Source organism: Harmonia axyridis, chromosome 2, assembly GCF_914767665.1.
Source record: "Harmonia axyridis chromosome 2, icHarAxyr1.1, whole genome shotgun sequence".
NCBI classification, from domain to species: domain Eukaryota; kingdom Metazoa; phylum Arthropoda; class Insecta; order Coleoptera; family Coccinellidae; genus Harmonia; species Harmonia axyridis.
The window spans coordinates 33,012,251-33,035,985 of record NC_059502.1 but is presented as its reverse complement, the minus strand read 5'-3'; the positions used below and the strand labels follow the sequence as shown (position 1 = coordinate 33,035,985).

General features: G+C 35.7%; 2 protein-coding genes across 2 annotated transcripts; one reads left to right on the top strand and one right to left on the bottom strand.

The window, feature by feature from the left end:
* The first annotated feature begins 1,327 nt into the window (after positions 1 to 1,327).
* On the top strand, positions 1,328 to 9,491 carry LOC123674235. The gene is made up of 2 exons (XM_045609171.1): positions 1,328 to 1,788; positions 8,314 to 9,491. The coding sequence occupies exons 1-2, from the start codon at positions 1,374 to 1,376 to the stop codon at positions 8,457 to 8,459; spliced, it is 561 nt and encodes a 186-aa protein (XP_045465127.1). The 5' UTR covers positions 1,328 to 1,373; the 3' UTR covers positions 8,460 to 9,491.
* Positions 9,492 to 20,379: 10,888 nt separating this feature from the next.
* Positions 20,380 to 23,461, bottom strand: LOC123674234. Its single transcript, XM_045609170.1, has 2 exons — positions 22,986 to 23,461; positions 20,380 to 20,766 (listed from the first exon to the last, which is right to left on the bottom strand). The coding sequence occupies exons 1-2, from the start codon at positions 23,188 to 23,190 to the stop codon at positions 20,507 to 20,509; spliced, it is 465 nt and encodes a 154-aa protein (XP_045465126.1). The 5' UTR covers positions 23,191 to 23,461; the 3' UTR covers positions 20,380 to 20,506.
* Between the last annotated feature and the right edge of the window lie 274 nt (positions 23,462 to 23,735).

Genomic DNA, 23,735 nt, shown 5'->3' with positions numbered 1-23,735 from the left:
AGTTTAAAGCGTACACTGAGCCTATAACCTGTTGGATTTATAGGTTTTAGCAGAGGATTCACTAATACACATATACTGTTTCAATCGTTTATTCTCTCTCTAGAATATCTCTCTCCGAGCAAGCTCGATATCGAATAGACAGAACTTATAGGTAAGATCTCAGATGTCTAAAACTAAGATCACTGAAGATCGATCTTGTTCTTTCGCTCGATAGTCCTCGACGGCCACGTCACGCGCAGACTCGCAGCGCCGCCGTGACGACATGAAGTAATACTTCAAGTGTAGGGAAGGATATAATGTTAGTTGTCTCTCTCGTAATTTGTTCAGATGCAGTAATATTCTAACATATCTGCTTGGCATCGTCATACAGGGTGACCAATATACATTCCATATAAAAGAAATTTCATAGTTCGATAAATCTTGATTTTATCGGTAGAATCATTTTGGAAATTGCAGTTTTGCACCCTTTACGAATGACTTCTTTCAATATTTCTGAAATCGAAAAACTCAGTTCCGGACTAGGAAAATTTCAGACTTCTCTATTTTCATCAGAAAATTCAGAGCATTCAATATGGGCGACGAAAGTGATGACGTATCTGAGACGAGCTCTCAAAAACAAAGTAATATCGATGTTAATATCGAATATAAAAATGAAAAAGGCTTTTCATGCTGCTCAAGAAAGTGCGGTGTAGTCATTTGTGCATTCTGTGAAAAAATTATGCATAAATCCTGTGCTAAAAAGATGGAACACATAAAATTTATTGATGGGTTTCATATAAACTGCTGCAACTCCGAAGAAACTACCGGGATATTGCTTCGAAAATCAGAGGAAGAAACAGTGAGTACTCTGGGATTACTCGAGATTAAATTATTGGAGACTAAAAATCAATTTCTCACTCAACTGTTAGAATCGGCGAATGAAAAAAATGAAATTCTAAAATTGAATAATGCCTTACTCCTTCAACGAATACAGGATATCGAACGGAAAACAAATGTACCGCAGAAAAACGCGAATAAACATCATGAATCTGTTGATAACAATTCCCATCATAAGGTTGTTATACCAGTCATTAAAATCGACAATTTGACAGATTGTTCACCGGCATCTGTAACTGATGATCTCAGAAATATGATGCTAACTGAGAATATTCCTTCAAGCAGCTCCGCAACAGGAAATCCTCCAAACAGAAACAGTAAAAGGAAGATATCCAATTTATCAAACCCAGTGTTATTGCATAAAAATGATCAGGGTATGAAATTGGATCAAACTAAGAATTTGCATACTGAAAAACCAATTGATCGAATTGAAGAACCAGAAATTATCCTGGACTCAGGTAGTCAAGAAAAAAACAGCGAAACAAAAACAAAGCACTATGGCTGACCTTCTGAAGGATGAAACAAACTCAAATTCAAACGTTCATCCGTTAGAAACGGCACAACGAGAAAAAATGCAAGAAATTATAAACCTTGATAAATATTCCGAATGGAAGAATGTTTCTTATAAGGCTAGGACACATCTTGTCAGTGAGAATAATCATAATAAGTCAAGCAATAGCACAAATCCTCAAAAGAAACGAAGAACTACGCAGATTGGTACAGCACCAACCGCTGAACCTAGTGGATCTGGTTTTCAAGGAATGGAGAAGAAAGTTTGGATTTTTATAAATCGCATAATGAAACATGTCACAATACAGGATATACATAAGTACATTGCAAGTAAACCTGGTTTTGAGGGCAACCAAATAGAAGTGAGGGAGATACCTGGGAATCCAGAGGGTTTAAAAAGATATAATATAAATATAATATATAATAAATATATATATATATATATATATATATATAATAAATATAATAATAAATAATATATAATATAATAAATAATATAATTTGTTGCACTAGAATTAAGATTTAAATTTGTTATTTTTGTTCTCATTTGATATTATCCTCTGAAATCATATAGAGTTGTGTGTTTTTAGTTTTAGTTGTATTTTTGCTTATTACATTGGTTAATTGGTTAATATTCCATATTTCATGAATATTTTGTATTTAGATTTATCATAATCATGTTGTGATTAATTTTTGGTATGTGTGATTTGCTCAGATTTAGATTAGAGTAGAATGAAGATAGCACATATTAATATACGCTCAATATTTACGGGTTTTAATGAATTTTCTGAGATTGTCTTGAAAGAGGATTTTGATATCGTGGCGGTGACTGAGACGTGGCTGTCTGGGGGCGTGGAGCTTGGTGCGGTGGCAATTCAAGGTTACAAATTTTTTCATTGGCCTAGAACTTCAAGAGGTGGAGGAGTTGGTATTTATTATAGAGATACATATTCCGGTGAGTCTCTTTCTTTGAACTTAAATCTAGGTAGCAACTTAGAATATTTATTTATGAAATTTAGGTTTGGAGGTGTCACTATCAATATTGGTGTTTTTTACCGACCTCCAAATTGCAACTTGAATAATTGTGTCGCGGATTTAGATAATATTTCACTATAGATTGGTGGTGTAGGATCAGAGAAACAGGAAAATGATACTCTGTTAGTTCGCCGACGTTTCGGAAAAATTTATTTCCATCCTCAGGGCTCATAACGGTGCTTGATGTCCTCCATAAAACCCATATTAGAGATGATGTTGTCAAAAAATAACCATAAATTATTTCACAAGATCTGAAGTGGTGATCCAAAATTTAATTTCACTATAGATTGGTGGTGTAGGATCAGAGAAACAGGAAAATGATACTCTGTTAGTTCGCCGACGTTTCGGAAAAATTTATTTCCATCCTCAGGGCTCATAACGGTGCTTGATGTCCTCCATAAAACCCATATTAGAGATGATGTTGTCAAAAAATAACCATAAATTATTTCACAAGATCTGAAGTGGTGATCCAAAATTTAATTTCACTATAGATTGGTGGTGTAGGATCAGAGAAACAGGAAAATGATACTCTGTTAGTTCGCCGACGTTTCGGAAAAATTTATTTCCATCCTCAGGGCTCATAACGGTGCTTGATGTCCTCCATAAAACCCATATTAGAGATGATGTTGTCAAAAAATAACCATAAATTATTTCACAAGATCTGAAGTGGTGATCCAAAATTTAATTTCACTATAGATTGGTGGTGTAGGATCAGAGAAACAGGAAAATGATACTCTGTTAGTTCGCCGACGTTTCGGAAAAATTTATTTCCATCCTCAGGGCTCATAACGGTGCTTGATGTCCTCCATAAAACCCATATTAGAGATGATGTTGTCAAAAAATAACCATAAATTATTTCACAAGATCTGAAGTGGTGATCCAAAATTTAATTTCACTATAGATTGGTGGTGTAGGATCAGAGAAACAGGAAAATGATACTCTGTTAGTTCGCCGACGTTTCGGAAAAATTTATTTCCATCCTCAGGGCTCATAACGGTGCTTGATGTCCTCCATAAAACCCATATTAGAGATGATGTTGTCAAAAAATAACCATAAATTATTTCACAAGATCTGAAGTGGTGATCCAAAATTTAATTTCACTATAGATTGGTGGTGTAGGATCAGAGAAACAGGAAAATGATACTCTGTTAGTTCGCCGACGTTTCGGAAAAATTTATTTCCATCCTCAGGGCTCATAACGGTGCTTGATGTCCTCCATAAAACCCATATTAGAGATGATGTTGTCAAAAAATAACCATAAATTATTTCACAAGATCTGAAGTGGTGATCCAAAATTTAATTTCACTATAGATTGGTGGTGTAGGATCAGAGAAACAGGAAAATGATACTCTGTTAGTTCGCCGACGTTTCGGAAAAATTTATTTCCATCCTCAGGGCTCATAACGGTGCTTGATGTCCTCCATAAAACCCATATTAGAGATGATGTTGTCAAAAAATAACCATAAATTATTTCACAAGATCTGAAGTGGTGATCCAAAATTTAATTTCACTATAGATTGGTGGTGTAGGATCAGAGAAACAGGAAAATGATACTCTGTTAGTTCGCCGACGTTTCGGAAAAATTTATTTCCATCCTCAGGGCTCATAACGGTGCTTGATGTCCTCCATAAAACCCATATTAGAGATGATGTTGTCAAAAAATAACCATAAATTATTTCACAAGATCTGAAGTGGTGATCCAAAATTTAATTTCACTATAGATTGGTGGTGTAGGATCAGAGAAACAGGAAAATGATACTCTGTTAGTTCGCCGACGTTTCGGAAAAATTTATTTCCATCCTCAGGGCTCATAACGGTGCTTGATGTCCTCCATAAAACCCATATTAGAGATGATGTTGTCAAAAAATAACCATAAATTATTTCACAAGATCTGAAGTGGTGATCCAAAATTTAATTTCACTATAGATTGGTGGTGTAGGATCAGAGAAACAGGAAAATGATACTCTGTTAGTTCGCCGACGTTTCGGAAAAATTTATTTCCATCCTCAGGGCTCATAACGGTGCTTGATGTCCTCCATAAAACCCATATTAGAGATGATGTTGTCAAAAAATAACCATAAATTATTTCACAAGATCTGAAGTGGTGATCCAAAATTTAATTTCACTATAGATTGGTGGTGTAGGATCAGAGAAACAGGAAAATGATACTCTGTTAGTTCGCCGACGTTTCGGAAAAATTTATTTCCATCCTCAGGGCTCATAACGGTGCTTGATGTCCTCCATAAAACCCATATTAGAGATGATGTTGTCAAAAAATAACCATAAATTATTTCACAAGATCTGAAGTGGTGATCCAAAATTTAATTTCACTATAGATTGGTGGTGTAGGATCAGAGAAACAGGAAAATGATACTCTGTTAGTTCGCCGACGTTTCGGAAAAATTTATTTCCATCCTCAGGGCTCATAACGGTGCTTGATGTCCTCCATAAAACCCATATTAGAGATGATGTTGTCAAAAAATAACCATAAATTATTTCACAAGATCTGAAGTGGTGATCCAAAATTTAATTTCACTATAGATTGGTGGTGTAGGATCAGAGAAACAGGAAAATGATACTCTGTTAGTTCGCCGACGTTTCGGAAAAATTTATTTCCATCCTCAGGGCTCATAACGGTGCTTGATGTCCTCCATAAAACCCATATTAGAGATGATGTTGTCAAAAAATAACCATAAATTATTTCACAAGATCTGAAGTGGTGATCCAAAATTTAATTTCACTATAGATTGGTGGTGTAGGATCAGAGAAACAGGAAAATGATACTCTGTTAGTTCGCCGACGTTTCGGAAAAATTTATTTCCATCCTCAGGGCTCATAACGGTGCTTGATGTCCTCCATAAAACCCATATTAGAGATGATGTTGTCAAAAATAACCATAAATTATTTCACAAGATCTGAAGTGGTGATCCAAAATTTAATTTCACTATAGATTGGTGGTGTAGGATCAGAGAAACAGGAAAATGATACTCTGTTAGTTCGCCGACGTTTCGGAAAAATTTATTTCCATCCTCAGGGCTCATAACGGTGCTTGATGTCCTCCATAAAACCCATATTAGAGATGATGTTGTCAAAAAATAACCATAAATTATTTCACAAGATCTGAAGTGGTGATCCAAAATTTAATTTCACTATAGATTGGTGGTGTAGGATCAGAGAAACAGGAAAATGATACTCTGTTAGTTCGCCGTAGATAATATTTTGTCAAATGTCTGTTTGTCACAGGGTGAGATCATTTGTTTGGGTGACTTGAATGTTGATTTCTTTAAGATGAGGAACCCTGTCGCTGATTGCTTTGAGTCTTACGGTCTTTCACAGATTTTAAATGAACCTACTAGAATAACATGCAATACTCAAACATTGATTGATCCAATATTTATTTCAAATGATGAACTAATGAGCACAGTGGGGACCATTCCTTGTGATGGTATCTCCGATCATAGGATGGTGTACACGGAGCTGAAGTTGAGGGCTGTGAGGCCCGGGCCACGGTTGATCACGTTTCGATGTTTTAATTATTTTGACTATGATAAATTTCTTGAAGACTTATATAATTTACCATGGATGAATGTGATCGTAGAAAAAAATATTGACGAAAAAATTTCAACGTTTAACCGATTTATTTTAGAACTATTCAATAAACATGCCCCCCTAATTGAAAGGAGAGTTTCCAAGCCGAGGGCTCCTTGGTTAACGGATAATCTAAAGATGATCATGAAACTACGTGACAGGGCTCTTCAAAAATTCAAGCGCTCGCGTTCAGAGGAGGATTGGATTTCTTATAAAAAATTGCGTAACTTCGCTGTGGAATTGACTAGGGGCGAGAAGTCTGCTTATCTAAGGTCAATTTGTGTAGAAAAGAATTCGAGTAAAACCTGGCGAGCCTTAAGAAATATGAACATTCGGTCGGGGAGAGTGAATGTTATTCCAACAAGCATCTCTCACCCGGAAGATATAAGTGAACATTTCGCATCTTTTTCGAGAAATAGTTCAGATGTAGATCCCCAAACTATCGACTTTTATTCAAATGGTAGATTCGATCCGGGTGATAGTTTTTCAATTTCTATGACGTCTGCGGCTGAGGTGAATTCAATTTTGAATGATCTGAAGTCTGATGCTTTGGGTATAGATAATATTAATGCAACTATGTTGAAATACTGCAGCCCATTCATTGATGACGTCATAGTAAATATTATTAATAGTTCTATTGAGGAGAGCTACTACCCTGATGCATGGAAGGTTTCTATTGGTCGACCAATTCCTAAGAAGAATGATGTTGACAGTTATGATGACCTGAGAGTTATAAGTATTTTGCCAACCATTTCTAAAATTTTTGAGAAAGTTTTATACAACCAAATATACAACTTTGTGAAAAAAAAAATTTTACCTGAGAGTCAATGTGGTTTTAGAAAAGGCTTTAGTACTGCCACGGCACTGACAACTGTGTTGAATGATCTGATGGAGGCGCATGATAGGAGTATGGCAAGTGCACTCATTTTATTAGATTATTCAAAGGCTTTTGATACCATCGATCATAGTCTTCTCATTTCCAAGCTCATATATTATGGATTTGATGACCCGGCTGTTTCTTTGCTTCATTCGTACCTGCAGAGACGTTCCCAAAGAATATTCAGCAACGGGATATATTCGTCTCCTAGAGATGTTCATACTGGCGTACCACAGGGATCGATTTTGGGTCCACTCCTTTTTATTATTTTTACTGCGGATATTCTTGGGTCGGTGTCTCATTGTAAGGTGCAGGCATATGCTGATGATGTGCAGTTATATATGCATTTTGATCCTTCTGATGTCGGAGTAGTTAATGATCGTTTGAATGAGGAAATGGCTAATATCGCTTCAATCTCCAGACAACATGCACTGAACCTTAACGCAAAGAAAACGGTGCTTTTATGCTTCTCCTCTATGAATACTCGGCAAGTGCTCAGGAATGCTTTGAATGTTTCAGTAGGCGATACAAGGTTACCTTTGAGTGAGTCAGCCAGAAATCTGGGGTTGCATCTTGATGTCGATTTGAGATTCTTTGGGCATGTCAGGAGTTTGTTGAGGAGAGCTTATACAAATTTGAAGCTCCTTTATTCCAATAGACATGTTTTGAGTCAGAGTTTAAAAAGGGTGCTTTGTGAATCACTCGTGCTTTCTCACTTTACCTACTGTGATTTCTTGTATGGACCTTGTTTGCGGAGATTGGAGAAGGATCGCATCCAGAGGGTTCAAAACAACTGTTGCCGTTTGATATATGGATTACGAAAATTCGATCACATAAGCGGTGCATTAATTTCAACGGGTTGGCTCAATATGGATGGTAGGAGAAAACTTCATCTTGCAGATTTCACTGTGAAGTTATTGAGGTCTCCGGATTCACCAAAGCATCTTCTGTCTGGTTTTGTCTCGGTGGAGTCGAGACATGGTAGGGGTACCAGATTCGGAGGCAGGTTCCTTGTTCCCCGTCATCGGACTGCCATGTTTTGTAGGTCCTTTATTTACTGTGCTGTATCACTTCTTAACTCCCTTCCAGAGGATCTCAGGAATTTAAGCGTTAACAGATTCAGGGTCAAATACAAACAGTATCTTTTAAATGATCAGAACCGAATGTAGTAGTTTGAAAGAGTCAACATACCTGCTCTATATTCGAGGGCTCATTATTCATGATTTTGTTTATATTAACTTTTTTTTGGTATCTCGTGCAACATATATGTTTTTTTTTTCTTCCTTTTTCCTGCTCTGATGTGGTTGAGTTTGAATAGCTTAGCTAGACTTCGCCACTTCATAGTAGTTTTTTTCTCCAATTATGATATTTTATTTATAATTTTTGTAACAATAAAGGCGATTTATTATTATTATAATTATTATTATTTGTAGTGACAGCACCGTTAGTCCATAAAGAAGAGATGTATAAGTCAGAGTTCTGGCCAAATGGAGTCGGTATTAAGAGATTCAACTTCAATAAGTATAGAGAACAAAATTTTTCCGTGATGAGAGGAGAAGCAACAGTAAAATAACGTTCAAAACATGTCAAAGTTTCTCAGGATTTTCAGTCCTCCATCAAAATGTCAGATCTGTTGGTGGGGCGAAGCAAGGGAAATTTGAAAATTTGTTACAACAAGAGAAACCTGATTGTTTTGCATTGACAGAACACTGGAAAGATCCTGATGAACTCGAGCAACATACCTTTGCTGATTACAAGCTTGTTAGTGCCTTCTGCAGAAGTAAGGGAAAGCATGGTGGCTGTGCTGTGTACTGTCTGAATCATATGGAAATGAAAGAGAGGCTAGATCTCAAAAACCTCAGTGTGTCCACTATAATCGAATGTTCAGCATGTAATGTTTCTGTTTATGGTAGTAAAAAAATTGTTGTAGTGTGCATTTATAGGCCTTCTTCATCTCATGATTTTGAAACGTTTTTTGAAAAATTAACTTTAATTCTAGAAATACTAAATAGTGAGAATGCAACATATGTTATCACAGGCGATTTCAACATAAATTTGTTGGACAGGGAATTGGAGGTTGCACATGACCTTGTTTTTCTCCTGGAGACCTTCGATGTGGAGATTACTGTTTGAGAGCCAACAAGGATTAGTAGTGGTAGATGCCTGGATAACGTATTCACAAATATTGGTCAAGGTAAGACCACTGTCATTGAAGCGCACTTATCTGATCATTCTGCACAGCTTTTTAGGAGCAACATTGAAGTTGTCAAAAAACAGTCACATAAGACAGTGAGCTATAGAAACTATAATGCAGAGGCTTTAAATGCTTTTCTGGAATCTTTGAAGGGCAAGACTTGCGGCCCCATTGGAAATGTTGCAGCCCAGGGTGTAAATGAAACATGGAATGAGTTTTCCGATTTCTTCATAACTACTTTCAATGACCATTTTCCATTGCTAACAAAAAAAGTTCCAATCAATTCTAAACGATACAAAGAATCCCCAGAGTTATTCAAACTAAAGCAACATCTTGACAGCCTTTTTGTGATATCTTGCATCAACACAGACTTCGTTGAAATGTATAAAAGAGCAAAGCGAGACTACGACATAGCCACTTGCAGGGATAAGCGGAACTATTATGGTAACTTGATAGAAAATTCTGCAAATAGACCTAAGACCACCTGGCAAATCATAAATGACTTGAAACCAAGTAAAAAAAGGCCCAAAACAAGTATCTTACCCGATGGTAATCTACAGGAAATTGCTGAAAAATTCAATATCCTTTTCCAAAGCAATGAAGCTGGGTACATCAATTTAGTTCAAGAGAATTCTTTTTCTGGAATTAAGAAGATTGAAAATTCTTTCTATGTATTTCCTGTAACTGAAGGAGAGGTACTCTCATGCATAAAAAGCCTAAAAAATAAGAATTCAACTGGCTATGATGGAATTCCTATGAGAATTATAAAGGACTCTGCTCACAAAATAGCTGAGCCTCTTAGCCGAATTATCAACAAATCTTTCATAGAGGGGGTTTTCCCTGATAGATTGAAAATGGCAATTATCAAACCACTATTAAAAAAGGGGGACGCTGAGCACCTTGGTAACTACCGCCCGATCAGTATTCTGAATTCTTTCTCCAAGATCTTTGAGAAAATATTGGCGCAACGTTTGATCAAGTTTTTCGGAAAGTTCCATGCGTTCGACAAGTCACAACATGGTTTCCTTTCTGGTAGAAGCACTGAAACTGCAATTTTTCAATTTATTACCTCCATCATAAATTCAATAGAAGCTGGTGAAGTACCTCTTTGTTTGTTTCTCGACTTATCTAAAGCCTTTGATAATGTTGATCATTCCATACTTATACACAAACTCGAAAGATATGGCATCAGAGACAAACAACTTCATCTCATCCTAAACTATTTGCAGAATAGAACGCAACAGATTGCTATATGTATGGATGGTAGGGAATACAACTCCACTGTGAAGAAGATAGCGAGAGGCGTACCTCAGGGAAGTATTCTTGGACCGCTTCTTTTCGTCCTTTACATGAATGACTTGCCAGAGGTCCTCAGGGAGCACTCTTGGGAATCAGTATTGTATGCTGACGACACAAACATAATGATTAGATCACATAAAATCAGTAACCTCATTTATGGAGCACAGAACGCTTTAACTCAGACGAAGAAGTGGTGTGAACAGAATAGTTTGCAGCTGAACATGACTAAGACGGAGTGTGTAGCCTTCCGTACAGATAGAAATAATTTACTTTTCCCAAACAGCTTTGAGTGCAGAGGGCAGACTGTAATGTTGGAGAATACCACAAGATTTCTGGGTATACATCTTGATGAGAACCTCAAATGGAAAGAACACAGTCGCATTTTAATTAAGAAGTTGAACTCCTCTATTTACAGCTTGAGGGTTCTGAAATTTCAAATTGATGCCAACATCCTGAGAATAATATACTGCTCCCAAATCGAATCGCTTCTCACGTATGGAATAATTTTCTGGGGAGGCTCATCACTGATCGATAGAATATTCATTGCTCAAAAGCAAGCACTACGGGTACTGCTGGGGCTTGGTTTTCGAGAATCCTGCAGAGGGCACTTTAAGGAGGCAGGGCTAATGACATTGCCTGGAATGTATGTGTACAAGTGCATATGTTTCATTCTGGATCATCCCAAATTCTTTGAGGAGTTTAAAAATCAAAATAACACCCGACGACTCTACCCTTATCATTATCCGCTTCACTCCCTTACATTATCACAAAAGGGTGTGCATTTCATGTGTATCAAGCTATTGAACTCACTTCCTTCAGATATGCTGAAATCCAGAAAACTTGAACGTTTCAAGAGAATATTGAAAAGATTCATTATAAACAGCGAACCCTATAATTTGACTGAATTTTATACATGGTGTAGAAATTATCAACCGGAGCTGTGAGACTCATGCTTTCTTCTTGACTTGTTGTACTTTGCTGTAGTATATATCAACTTGTTATATTTGTAGCATTTTTACAATTAATAAATTTCTATTCTATTCTATTTCTATTCTATTCTATTCTATTCTATCTCGGATCTAGTCGAAAAACGGGAGATATCCACACCTGCGAGAATACTGTCGTTGACGATACCTGGGGAGTAGGCAGATTGAGACCCCGACGTAAAGTCAACGGTTCTTAAGAATGGCTCCAAAATCGGAGCCGAAAATATTGAATGCGTTCCAATATAATTTTTTTCTGTCATGTTTGAGGTACCAGCTAACGTATGATACACTATGCTAGACCCAGCTGATTGCTTTTTTTCGTCGATATATTGGGTTAGCTACAATTTGACAATTTTTCAGTTGGGAGGAAATGATTAAATGTATTTTTTTTTCTTCGTGCATGGGGTGCTGCCGCTGCTCATCCCATCCACCTGAGGGCAGCTGACGTTCACGAGGCTTTATTAATATTATTATCTGATGCATCTCACCAATTATCACTCGAGAAGAAATAATTTAACTCATCCGATCATCGACAAACCTTCCGACATTCGTTGCAGGAGATCTGTAGTAGAAAAAACTACATACCTCAGGAGAAAAATGCTATTCCTTCCTTTCGCGTCGGGCCTCATTTATTCTACGGGAGGAAAAGCAGTCTTCTCCTCCCTATATGTAAATAGATATTTTCAACTGTTATGAACTATATACTCTGCACAGTCTTCATCTGGTTTTCCTTTACCATTAAATATATTTGAGATAATTTTCAGCCAACACTGGATGTACTGGACCAGCTGCTCGCCTTTGTGAGTAAAAGTAGGTTGTTACAGTAGCAAGCATGATTTGATTACCTAGATTTCACACCTTCCTTGTTTCTTTCCAATATTGCTAATTCTGGCCCTTTTTCCTCTTATCTAATGCTAATAGAGTTCTCTATTCAAAGCATTTTTTTAATTTTTTTATATTGTTCAAACTTATCGAAATAGCCAGTTCTGGAATTGGATCTTGTTGCCCACAGACCCTGGATCAATATTCAAGACTGACATTTACGCTATCGAGATTGGATACATCTTTCATATTCACACAAATCTAACAGCATTTAATATGATTGGGTAACTTGTTATAACATTTTAAACACACATTACGGACCTTTCTCCGCCATGGTTAATTTATGTTGGGGAAAAATTAAATTTTGGGTTCTCGTATTATAATCGTCATTAATACCTATATCAAACTCATTTCTATTTTTGAACACCATGATATAATAACAATAGATATATAACAATAATGATTTATTGATCCTGTTGGACCCAATGGTGGGTATAGCACAAGTCATATCATTACAAATTTACAAATCACTACAACAGATTTCTGTCATCTAAATACTCCTTAACACTAATATGCCTTACTAATCAACAGCGATTTAACTATTTTCTTAAAACTTAATGTATTCATTACTTTCACAGAATCAGGTTAGTGATTGTAAAGCTTGATACACTGATAAAATGAAGATTACACAACTTGTTGAAAGCAGATTTGTTGTCTCTCACATATAATAAGCATTTATATATAAATATAGAAGGCTCAGTCAAAATACTATTGGCAACAAATAAAGGTTTACAGTGTTCACGATGACCAACTCGGAAAATCATTCTAATGATACGTTTCTGGGAAATGAATACTCTACTGAAATCCACAGAATTTCCCCATATTATGATGTTATAGGCAATATGGGAATAACACAAGCTGTAATAAGTATTTATAATGGATTCGAGGGGGAGCTAGTCCCTTATCTGCCGAATAGCATAGAAGGACGAGCTAATCAGTAGATGTTTGAAATATTTTTTTTTTTTTTTTTTTTTTGACGCTATTTCATTTCAAGAAGTTATGTATCACATCTCTACTTTACTTGAAATAAAGCTTGTTATTATTATTATTATTATTATTAATTTCCTACATACATGATGTATATGATCAGTCCATTTCAGATTTTTGTTAACATATAAACCTAGAAATTTAACTGAGTTATTGGACATTAACTTACTGCCCAAGCAATTAATTGAAATTGATTCACCTAAAGCGTTCTTAATTTCGAAAATTATCAATTCAGACTTAGGAATATTAACAATGAGAGTATTAGCTTTACAGCACTCCACAAAACCATGCTCCGAGCCGAGACCGCCACCGAAGTATCATCCACAAAAATCACAAGCCATTCGAAAACGAAATCAGGCAAATCATTAATGAAGAGTATAAAAAGCAAAGGTCCCAGCACGGAACCCTGAGCAACCCCAAAGTCGTTCGTGAACACGCGAGAGACTGAATTACCGACTTTAACAGACATAGTCCTGTCTGAAATGAAACTTTGAATCCAACTGAGAGATATCCCCCTAAATCCGATATTATGAAACTTGCTTACAATAAACTGAGGATCAACGCAATCAAAAGCCCTCGTAAGATCGAAAAATACAACCGAAACAAGAAGACCGTCATCTAGAGAACGATAAACAAAATCAAAAAAGTGCAAGGCAGCCGTTTGCGTCGATCTTCCAGGTCTAAACCCGTGTTAACAGCTGGAAATGAGATCAAATTTTGAGGGAAAACTCATCATACGGTTCAATAATATTCGTTCAATGACCTTAGAGAAGACACTTAGTATGGAAATGGGTCTATAGTTGGCTACATTATAAGGATCATTTCTCTTATAGATCAGAAGTACTATTGCAATATTCAAGACAGTAGGAAACGTACCAGTTGTAACTGAAAAATTAATCAGAAATGCAATATGTTCCGCTATGTAATCCGCTGTTTCCTTCAAAATCCTGACTGACACAAAATCAGCACCACAGCTTTTTTTGTTCTTGAGCGAATTGATCACATTTCAAATTTCAACTCTATCTACCGGATGAAAGAAAAAGATTTCAGTTCGAATTGAAGTTAGCGTACAACACTGCTACAAGTTATTACTATAATTTTCGAGAATGCACGTTTTAGCAATCGACGAAAAATAATTCACGAAGGCATCAGCAAGTTCATCTGAATCGGAACATAATGAACCGTTCAGACCTAACTTGATGTCAACATCATGCTTCGATCTACCTGTCTCTTGATTCACAATTTTCCAAACAGTTCTATTTTTATTATCTGACATATTGATGAGATTTTTGTGGTAATTTAATTTTGAAGTCTTGAGCAGCAAGTTATAGTCAGTTTTAGCTTTCTGATATACTGTCAAAGCATGTTGAGTTCTAGAATTTCTCAATAGCCAATGTATTGGCTTCGGGTGTCAGCCACCTCAGATTTGACCTTTTTACAACATCTTGGTGTCTTATTGGACAACAATTATTTTTTGAAGACTGCACAATGTCAATGAACGAATTGAAAGATTCATTAATATCAGATGCCATGTAAACATCATCAAAATTAGCATGTGAAATCTCCATTACAAGATTCTGTAGGGCTTTAGTTGTTATGTACCGAGTTAAAGTGTACCTTTGTGCTCTTATAGGAGCTTTAACACTAGATTGAAAAAAATAATCAAGGCAGATTATCATGTGATCGCTAAAGTGACCCTCAAACACAGTCGTCCGACAATGATTTGAATCAGAATTAGTTAGTATATAATAATCTACTTCGGTACTGGATGTATGACCTAACACCAGAGCTATGACGAGCAATGAAAAAAAGTGCTTGAGCACTAAGCACAAGAAAAAAAAGAGCTTCGAGCACCAAGCACTAAGCACCGATTTTCAGAAAAGACTCGCGATCACTAAACACTTTGTAAAAGTAATTCGAAATTTCGAGCACTAAGCACTTTAGTAGGAACTGTTGAAAGTGAAGTTTTTTAATCGGAATAAATATTGTTGCTATAAACATATGTGAGATTATGGTAGGGTAAGAGAAGAAGTCCACCAGAACTTTATAGAAGCGAGCTGATTCAAAATAGTAAATTTTTGAAAATAAAAGAATTAGGTTATTGTTTTTCAAAGTTGATAATATACACATAATTATCAAAATGGAAAAGAATGGGCAAAATGAAAATGGAAGAGCACAAGTTCAAATTCTTCAAATATGATTTTGAATTTTTAACAATTCAATTTTTATTTGTAGAAAAATGTTTGAGTATATTTGAATAAAAGTAAAAATTGAATTTTCATGATAATGAATGATACTAGTTAACCAACAAATAGATTGAATATCAAATAGCAGGAACCTGCATGGAATGGACGAATGTGATGAGTTATTATTCCATACTTGAAAACTTATGATCATAAATTTTTGCGCCGTCATTCAGCTTTATTATTTCGTCATAATGTCTGTGCTTTATGAATTTTGTACCAGAGATGGTAAAAACAATGAGGTTCGACCTAGGGTTTGACTCACTGATGATGAATCCGTCCTGAAATTCGATTCTGTTCGTCCGGCCGAAAAAATTATAATTCTCGGAGAGATATTCAAACTTAAAATTTTCAGGATATCTTAATAATAATAATAATAGAGTCTTTATTTGGCAAATTCTAGGGGCGAAGTCCAGCCAAGGCTACTCCACTCCGAGACTGGATGTCAACCGCAATTCGGGGGGATGTCGCGGGTGATGCATTTGAGGGAATTTATGACCTAACCAATGTTGATGAAATTTACAACGGGATCTTGGATATTGTTATGCGCGCTGTCGAGTTAAATAGTTTCTATAGAGTAATGAATTTCAAATCGAAAACACAAATGATATAATCTTAAGAATTTATTTTGGCTTAGTAAAAATACATACAATTTCCTCATCTTTGAGCAGTACAAATAGTTTAAAAGACTAAAAAAAACTAAAGCTAAAGCGGAATTCTTTCAGAGAAAAATTTCGGGTAGCTCTAATAAACAAAAAGTCATCTGGCAGATATTTACTTCCGAGTTAGGACGAACAAAACGTAAAGCTGAAATATCCTTAACGATTAACAATGATAGTGTTGAGTTAGTAGGAGCTTTTGGTGGCCATTTTTGTAGTGTGGCACACACGGCTCTTGAGAATAGATTCGGTAGTAATTTGCCTCGGCATTGTACGGTGTCAATGAGGAGTATCTCCGAAAGTTTCTTTGATAAGTATGTAGATTCTGGCGAAATACCATCGATATGATGACGAAAATGAAATTAAAGAATAGCTCTGGTACGGACGGAATGACCATAAAATTGGTTGAATCATTGTCCGCTAAATTGGCTCATTTAGTTTCTGGCGAATCAGATGTTTGCAACTGGAATGTTTCCTAAAGGGCTTAAAAGAAGCTGCTGATCCCCATACTCAAAAAAGATGACCCTCTCAATCTTGACAATTATAGACCAGTAGTTTTATTAAATGTTGTAGATGAGATAGTTGAACGACTGTTGTTCGATATAATTGTGTCCTTTGTTGGTAGAAATTCCGTCATTTCTGAATCATAGCATGGGTTTTGTGATGGCAGGTCGACTGAGAGTGCGGCTGCTTCTTTGTTTGAGAAGGTTTATATCGGGCTAGATGTCGGTAATCACGTAGCTGTTCTCTTTTTCGACCTGTCAAAAGCATTTGACATAATTAATCATGACTTTTTGATTGATAAACTGTATGCCTGTGGCTTCAGGGCAAATATGCTGAAAGTGAATATTTGAATTACAGGAAGATTTGTGTAGGAGTTGACCAGTATGTTTCGGAGGACTTTGACATCGATATGGGTATTCCCCAGGGGTCGGTGCTGGGGCCACTTCTGTTTTTAATTTTCATAAATAAATTACCATAAATAATAAAAAGGTTCAAGGTCACCATGTTTGCTGATGATATAGTAGTTGTGGTCTCGGCGGCGTCGCATGGGGAGTTAGAACCTAAGCTGAGAACTGTAATGGTTGACTTCGATGCATGGTGCAGCAGTAATAATATCATATTGAACTTAAGTAAGACTGTTCGTCTGAATTTTAAAACTAGCTGTATTAGGGAGGTAGAATTTCGGAGCATCCATACTGTACTTGGAACGAAATTTTTGGGAGTCAAGACCGATGAGTTTTTAAACTGGAAACACCACGTCAATGATGTGTGCGTACAAATTAATTCTGGTTTCTTTGCTATTAACACAATGAAATGGACATATACAGTAATATGAGTTATTTAACGATACTGAGGGGCACTAGTGTGGACACGAATAGGGTGTTCGTTGGACAGAAGCGCATAATTAGCTTGATATTTGATCTCAACAAAACTGACTCGTGCAGACCATTTTTTAAAAGATAAAAATTCTCCCATTTCCTTGCATATATATTTACAGACTTTTACTATATGTGAAAAATAATGTAGTATCTTCCATAAAAGTAAATTCCTTTTGGCATCTATACGGGACGAGAAATGCTAACAGACTATTGTTGGAGGGACACAGGCTGTCCATGTTTGAGAAGTCACCCACATATGCGGGAGTAAAAATGTTCGATCGACTCCCGAATGAAATTGTTGAATTTGTTATTGGAAAGTTCAAAATGGCTGTCCGAAGGATCCTGATAGCTAAATGTTATTATTCCGTAGAAGAATTTATGTGTGATAGATTTTAATTTGATTTCATGTATGACTTGAAGTGTAGGTACATCTGTTCTTGTAAACAGCTCAAGTACAAATATATTTCATTATTAGATATTATTAAATTTCATTCAACATATTCATAATACTATTTCATCTTTAAATAAAATGCTTACTATGCAGGACTAATAAAAGCTTACTTACCTTAAATGACTCCTACGATTTGAAACTCTCATTATGAATTTTATAAGAAACGATTTGAAAGTGTGCAACACAAATTTCTTCTATACCTGTCATACCGAAAGAATTTCCTCATAAAATATTTTAATTACACAGAAGCCCAATCTAGGTTCAACATGGTTAGTTTTGCAAACTGCATAAAGAAAAAATTAATGATAAGATTTTAATATATGAAGTTCTGAACGGCATCCCTTTGGTCCCCCAAAATTATGCAGTTATTGTCCTTCAGAATTCCGGAGAGAAGATCAAATCCAAAGGAAACTTTTACTATAACTTTCCGTCGTTTGAATGTATTTCAGATTTCGCCCATTTGTAGATTCTTGACAACGTTCAACTTAGGGCCAGTTGCACAGTTCAAAAAATGATAGTATATTCTAAAATAAGTTGCAGAATAGGCTCCTATTCCAACACGAATGCGAACTCGCTCCTTCGTCGCTCGTTTTCGAACGCAAGAGTATTGGAATTGCCTTCTGCAACGAGTATTAGACGATATTCTCTCTATTTCAGACAAATTTTGTGAAATATTGTCGAAATTCAATGAAAAATTTAGATTATATATCCTAGTGACTTTTGTATTGTATCTTGGCAGTTGGTGTGACTGTTACGAAAATTGACAGATTACGGAATTTGAACCTGAATCGTATGTTTCGAAGTTTGAAATAATTTAAAACTACGCATTAAATTCGTGAATTATCGATATAACACCACCAGAATTGGGAGAATTTTCGAATAGCCGAATAATGTTGCAAAATCATTTCACTATATCCAAATTATATTATATTGACAATTATTGACGTTTGTTGAAATTTGATAGGATTAGAAGTAAGTATAGACAACCACAAAACGAAAAGTATATCTGAAAACGATGCTCTAATGAGTTCATTACAGCACTGTTTTTATTTCATTTCTACCGATTGCACCGTTTGCTGATTAATACCAATGTTTAATTAAACAGGATAAATATTGAGCAACATTGCAAATTTTCGACAAAAAAAGGTGAACAAACGTGGACCTACTATGGACAAAAGATCCTGAAATTTTGAGCTCAAAATTCGCATTTGGGGGTGCCAACTTCACACTTCGCGTAATTTCAAATGGTCGATTTTTTGGTTTCTGGGGGTGGACAAATGAAATTATTGGGTGAACAAACGTGGACCTATGATGGACAAACTATCCTGAAATTTTGAGATCAAAATTCGCATTTGGGGGAGCCAACTTCACACTTCGCGTGATTTCGAATGGTCGATTTTTTTGATTCCTGGGGGTGGACAAACGCGGACCTACGATGGACAAACGATCCTGAATTTTGAGCTGAAAAATCCCCATTTGGGGGTGCCAACTTCACACTTCGCGTGATTTCGAATGGTCGACTTTTTTGATTCCTGAGGGTGGACAAACGTGGACCTACGATGAACAAACGATCCTGAATTTTGAGCTGAAAATTCGCATTTGGGGGTGCCAACTTCACACTTCGCGTAATTTCAAATGGTCGATTTTTTGGTTTCTGGGGGTGGACAAACGTGGACCTACGATGGACAAACGATCCTGAAATTTTGAAATCAAAATTCGCATTTGGGGGTGCCAGCTTCACACTTCGCGTAATTTCGAATGGTCGATTTTTTTGATTCCTGGGGGTGGACAAACGTGGACCTACGATGGATAAACGATCCTGAATTTTGAGCTGAAAAATCCCTATTTGGGGGTGCCAACTTCACACTTCGCGTGATTTCGAATGGTCGATTTTTTTGATTCCTGAGGGTGGACAAACGTGGACCTACGATGGACAAACGATCCTGAATTTTGAGCTGAAAATTCGCATTTGGGGGTGCCGCGTGATTTCGAATGGTCGATTTTTTTGGTTCCATGGGGTGGATAAATGAAATTATTGGGTGGACAAACGTGGACATACGATGGACAAATGATCTATGGCATTTCAAAAACTTGTTGCACAAAATAAGTGGGGAAAGTCCAAATGATCTATGGCATTTTAAACATTTTTTTGTAATTTGGGGGTGCTGCTCAGAAACGGATAAGATGTATTTTCTCATTTTCTTCGAACGATGCCTGGACAAATGAAAAATAGGGGTGGACAAACGTGGACCTACGATGAATAAATGATCCTGGGGCTGCCAGCTTCACACGGCTGCTTTTCAGGCTCCTGTCACAAACTTCCACACTCGTGAGAAAAGTTGAACTTTCCCCACTTGTTGCACAATATACATGGGTTGGAACAGGTGCTTGTATTCCTATCTTCATTAAATAAAATACGAAAGCGTTTTTATTTCAAGAATATTTCATGAATTCATTCTACAACATTGTCAAAGGATGATATCAAATCAACTATTTTAGTTCCAGATCAATTTTTTTTATCTAAGTTAATTCTCATATTATACTGGACAATAGTCAGCTGAACTTCGGAGTGATTGATTGTTATACCATTTTCCAGATGAGCCATTGGCCCAATAATTTGTAAAATGTTGACAATTACAAAGGGACAAATCATATGTGAAAGTTGTTCCTACCATTCTTTGAGCTTTTTTTATCGTCTCTTCCCTAGATAGTGATCCTTTTCCATAGTTCTCGCATTTATCTCTGTTAATGCCAGATGTGAAGTAAATGTGATGTATGTCGGAGATCACGCCATTAGCTGTGAATAATTCAGAGTACAATATTGTATGCATAGACGTAACGATGGGGGATTATTAGGAACATAACCTCCCCCATTGATTGGAAGAAATAAAAAAAATTGTAGTAACAATTCATAATAAAATTTCATAAATAATTGAAAGCTTTTTCAAAGTCAACTCTAGTTACGCCAATGATTGTATCAACAAACTTTTTCATGCCCTACAAGTTGACAACATTCCACCAAAATGTGACGAATAATTTTTTTATTTGTAGTGACTCCGTCTGCCCAAGAAGTGGCGTTAGTGGTGTCGCGCCACACTCTACTTTGGCCCCGGCGGATTTATAGGGGTCGCCGTGTTGCAGTCATCTCTCCACTATGGTGTGAGATAGTGCGACTACTGTGACTTAGGCAGTGATCGCAAGATTGCGATTATAACCAGAGAATAAGAGTATAACATTCTCAAAACTTGCACATTACAGGTATCATCAAAATTATGAAACACTTTAGATATCTAGGGGTCTATTATTTGACACTCAACGATAACAAACGATAAGATTAGACTTACTGATGACGAATTCGTCCTCGAATTTGATTCTGTCCGTCTGTCCGACCGTATAATATAATTTCCGAAGGAAAAAAAAATGAAAACTAAAAATTTTCAGGATATATTCAGATCATAAATGCGCGGATAAGTTCGTTGATGGGCAAAATCTGACTAGGGTTTTCGTAAATATGATCAATAGAAATTTTGTGTTCTTGGTTATTTTAAAACTGCTAATTCAATCGAGATGAAAATTTGAATTCAGATGATGAATGACAATTTCAAGGCTCGTGCGAAATTCCATTTTGATCGCGTAACTAGAACCACCTCCTGATTGGAAAAAAATGTTTCGAATGATGGTTCAACCGCTTGCAAAAGTGTACAGACCTTAAAGGTGATTATTTTAAAAAGCAATACAAATATTTTTCATCAAAATCGCTTGTTTATTTTGTGTATTCTCAACACATAAATAGTAACCCTCGTATGTGAAGAATAGCAATTCCAAGATCCGTGCAAAATTTCGACCTGATCACATCAGCAGAACTATGAAAAAATAGACCATAAAATTATATTGCAATATAATAGAGTGATCATTTCAAGGTTTGTGCCAAAATTTGCGTGGATGGCATAATCAGAACAATAGGAAAATCAAGAGGAATATTTGAAGACAAAAATAATAGTTCTTTGAAAACAAAATCGACCGAGTTGAAATTGCTTGTATAAAGGCTGAGTTCATAGTTCTCGATCGGTCCATAACATATTTTTGACTCTACAAGCTGGTCCGAAAGTGTACCACGATACCACCTTGTTTTTTTTTTTGAATAGAAATGCTAATTTTTCAACACGCTAATAATCTACATGCAATTCTGATTTAGAAATACCTCACTTGTTTCAATTTACCTGTGGTACTTTTTGACGAAGGCCACTTTTTTCGAAAAATTTCATGGTTTTGATGGTTTAAAGTTTAAACTAAAGATCATATCTTGAAAACCGTTCCAGATAATTGTACGATTTATTTTTCATTGTATTCCCGAAAAGTATTCTAGTCTCCTGTAAATTTACGGATCACTCTACAGTGGTCCGAAAGACACCGCAATTTTTTAAAAATGATGTTCAATTTTTTTTCAAATGGCCTGCCCTAATTTTTTTTGGTTATCGAATAGCCTAATGAGCAATGTTGATATATTGTCTAGACAATTTGTGCCTAAAATGAATTATTTCCAATATGCTTCGTATTTCATATTTCGTACTGGGACTCGCAGTATACTTTCCTCGCATACAATTTCAAAGGTATAAGATTACTTGTTCTTTCATGCGCGTCTCTAAGGGTGCAATTGAATGAACCAATGAATTCTAAAAAGCTTCTTACATCAAGTCAATGCTTTTCAATTTTTTTTTCAATTTAGGATGTATCCAGTTTTACCAATCGACAAACTCAAACACTTTTTTGTCATAACAGTCTTCTTGTACAAAGATATGATGGACATATTAGAATTTATATTACCGTAAAGGTAACAGAATATCTGTGATATTTTTGGTGTGCTTTATCCCAATGAAGCAACAATAAATTTTCGAAAGATGAAAGATTTATCTATAGAATATTATACAATTATACCTATCCATTGGGCGAATTTTATGTATAAAAGAATTCCCACAGAAAAATGAAAAAGAGTTGCTACAACAATATTATACATACCTCCATCATTGAAAACAGATATCACATGGTTTGGTTTATCACCCCCTATCATGTAATGTTTGAAACCAAAAAAACCTGCAGCACCAGATAATTTGCATTTGATAATATCACCAGGTTGCCAACTCATATCATCAAGTTTTTCACCTTTGATTGTATAAAATATGATCGTTAGAAGAAAAATATGTACCAGCTTTCTTGAAGCCATTCTTATTTACGATAACTACAATATAGAAAATGTTTCCTGAGAAATCCGCTTCATATTTATAATAAGATAACAAGATTCAAAAATTCAGATAATTTTATTTCGAGAAGTTTATACTCCTCAAACAAAAAAAGAGATCTGGCAAGAATAATAAATAGTAATTTTTGACCATGACTTGGGAGTATGGATTTTTCTTGTAGTATAGGAAATAATGATATATTGATATTCGCCTATATTTGAATTTCATATCAGTCGGATTTCCCCAAAATCATTTCAATCAAATAATAATAATGTTTATCTCATGCATATTTATTTCAATGCATAAGGAATTTTAGAAAGATAGGCAACAATTTCGAAAAGCCATATATTTTTATTTCAAGGATTAAATTATTATCTCCACTGAATTCTCTATTTTTTAAGAGATTATGTGACCTATTGCAAATACAGACAATTCCAACATATTCATTCGATATAGAGAATATTGTGCTGGCAGTTATCAATAAGAGAATTATATGCTAATTGGAATTATTCACATATATTTTCAGTTC

What these genes read in the sequence shown, in the direction of transcription:
- LOC123674235 (XM_045609171.1), top strand. Translation starts at nt 1,374, where the DNA reads ATGGCTGACCTTCTGAAGGATGAAACAAACTCAAATTCAAACGTTCAT. An exon ending in TCCAGAGGGTTTAAAAAGAT is followed by an intron (nt 1,789 to 8,313) that starts ATAATATAAATA and finishes AATTATTATTAT; the next exon opens with TTGTAGTGACAGCACCGTTA.
- LOC123674234 (XM_045609170.1), bottom strand. Translation starts at nt 23,190, where the DNA reads ATGGCTTCAAGAAAGCTGGTACATATTTTTCTTCTAACGATCATATTT. An exon ending in ATCTGTTTTCAATGATGGAG is followed by an intron (nt 20,767 to 22,985) that starts GTATGTATAATA and finishes AATTATTCACAG; the next exon opens with CTAATGGCGTGATCTCCGAC.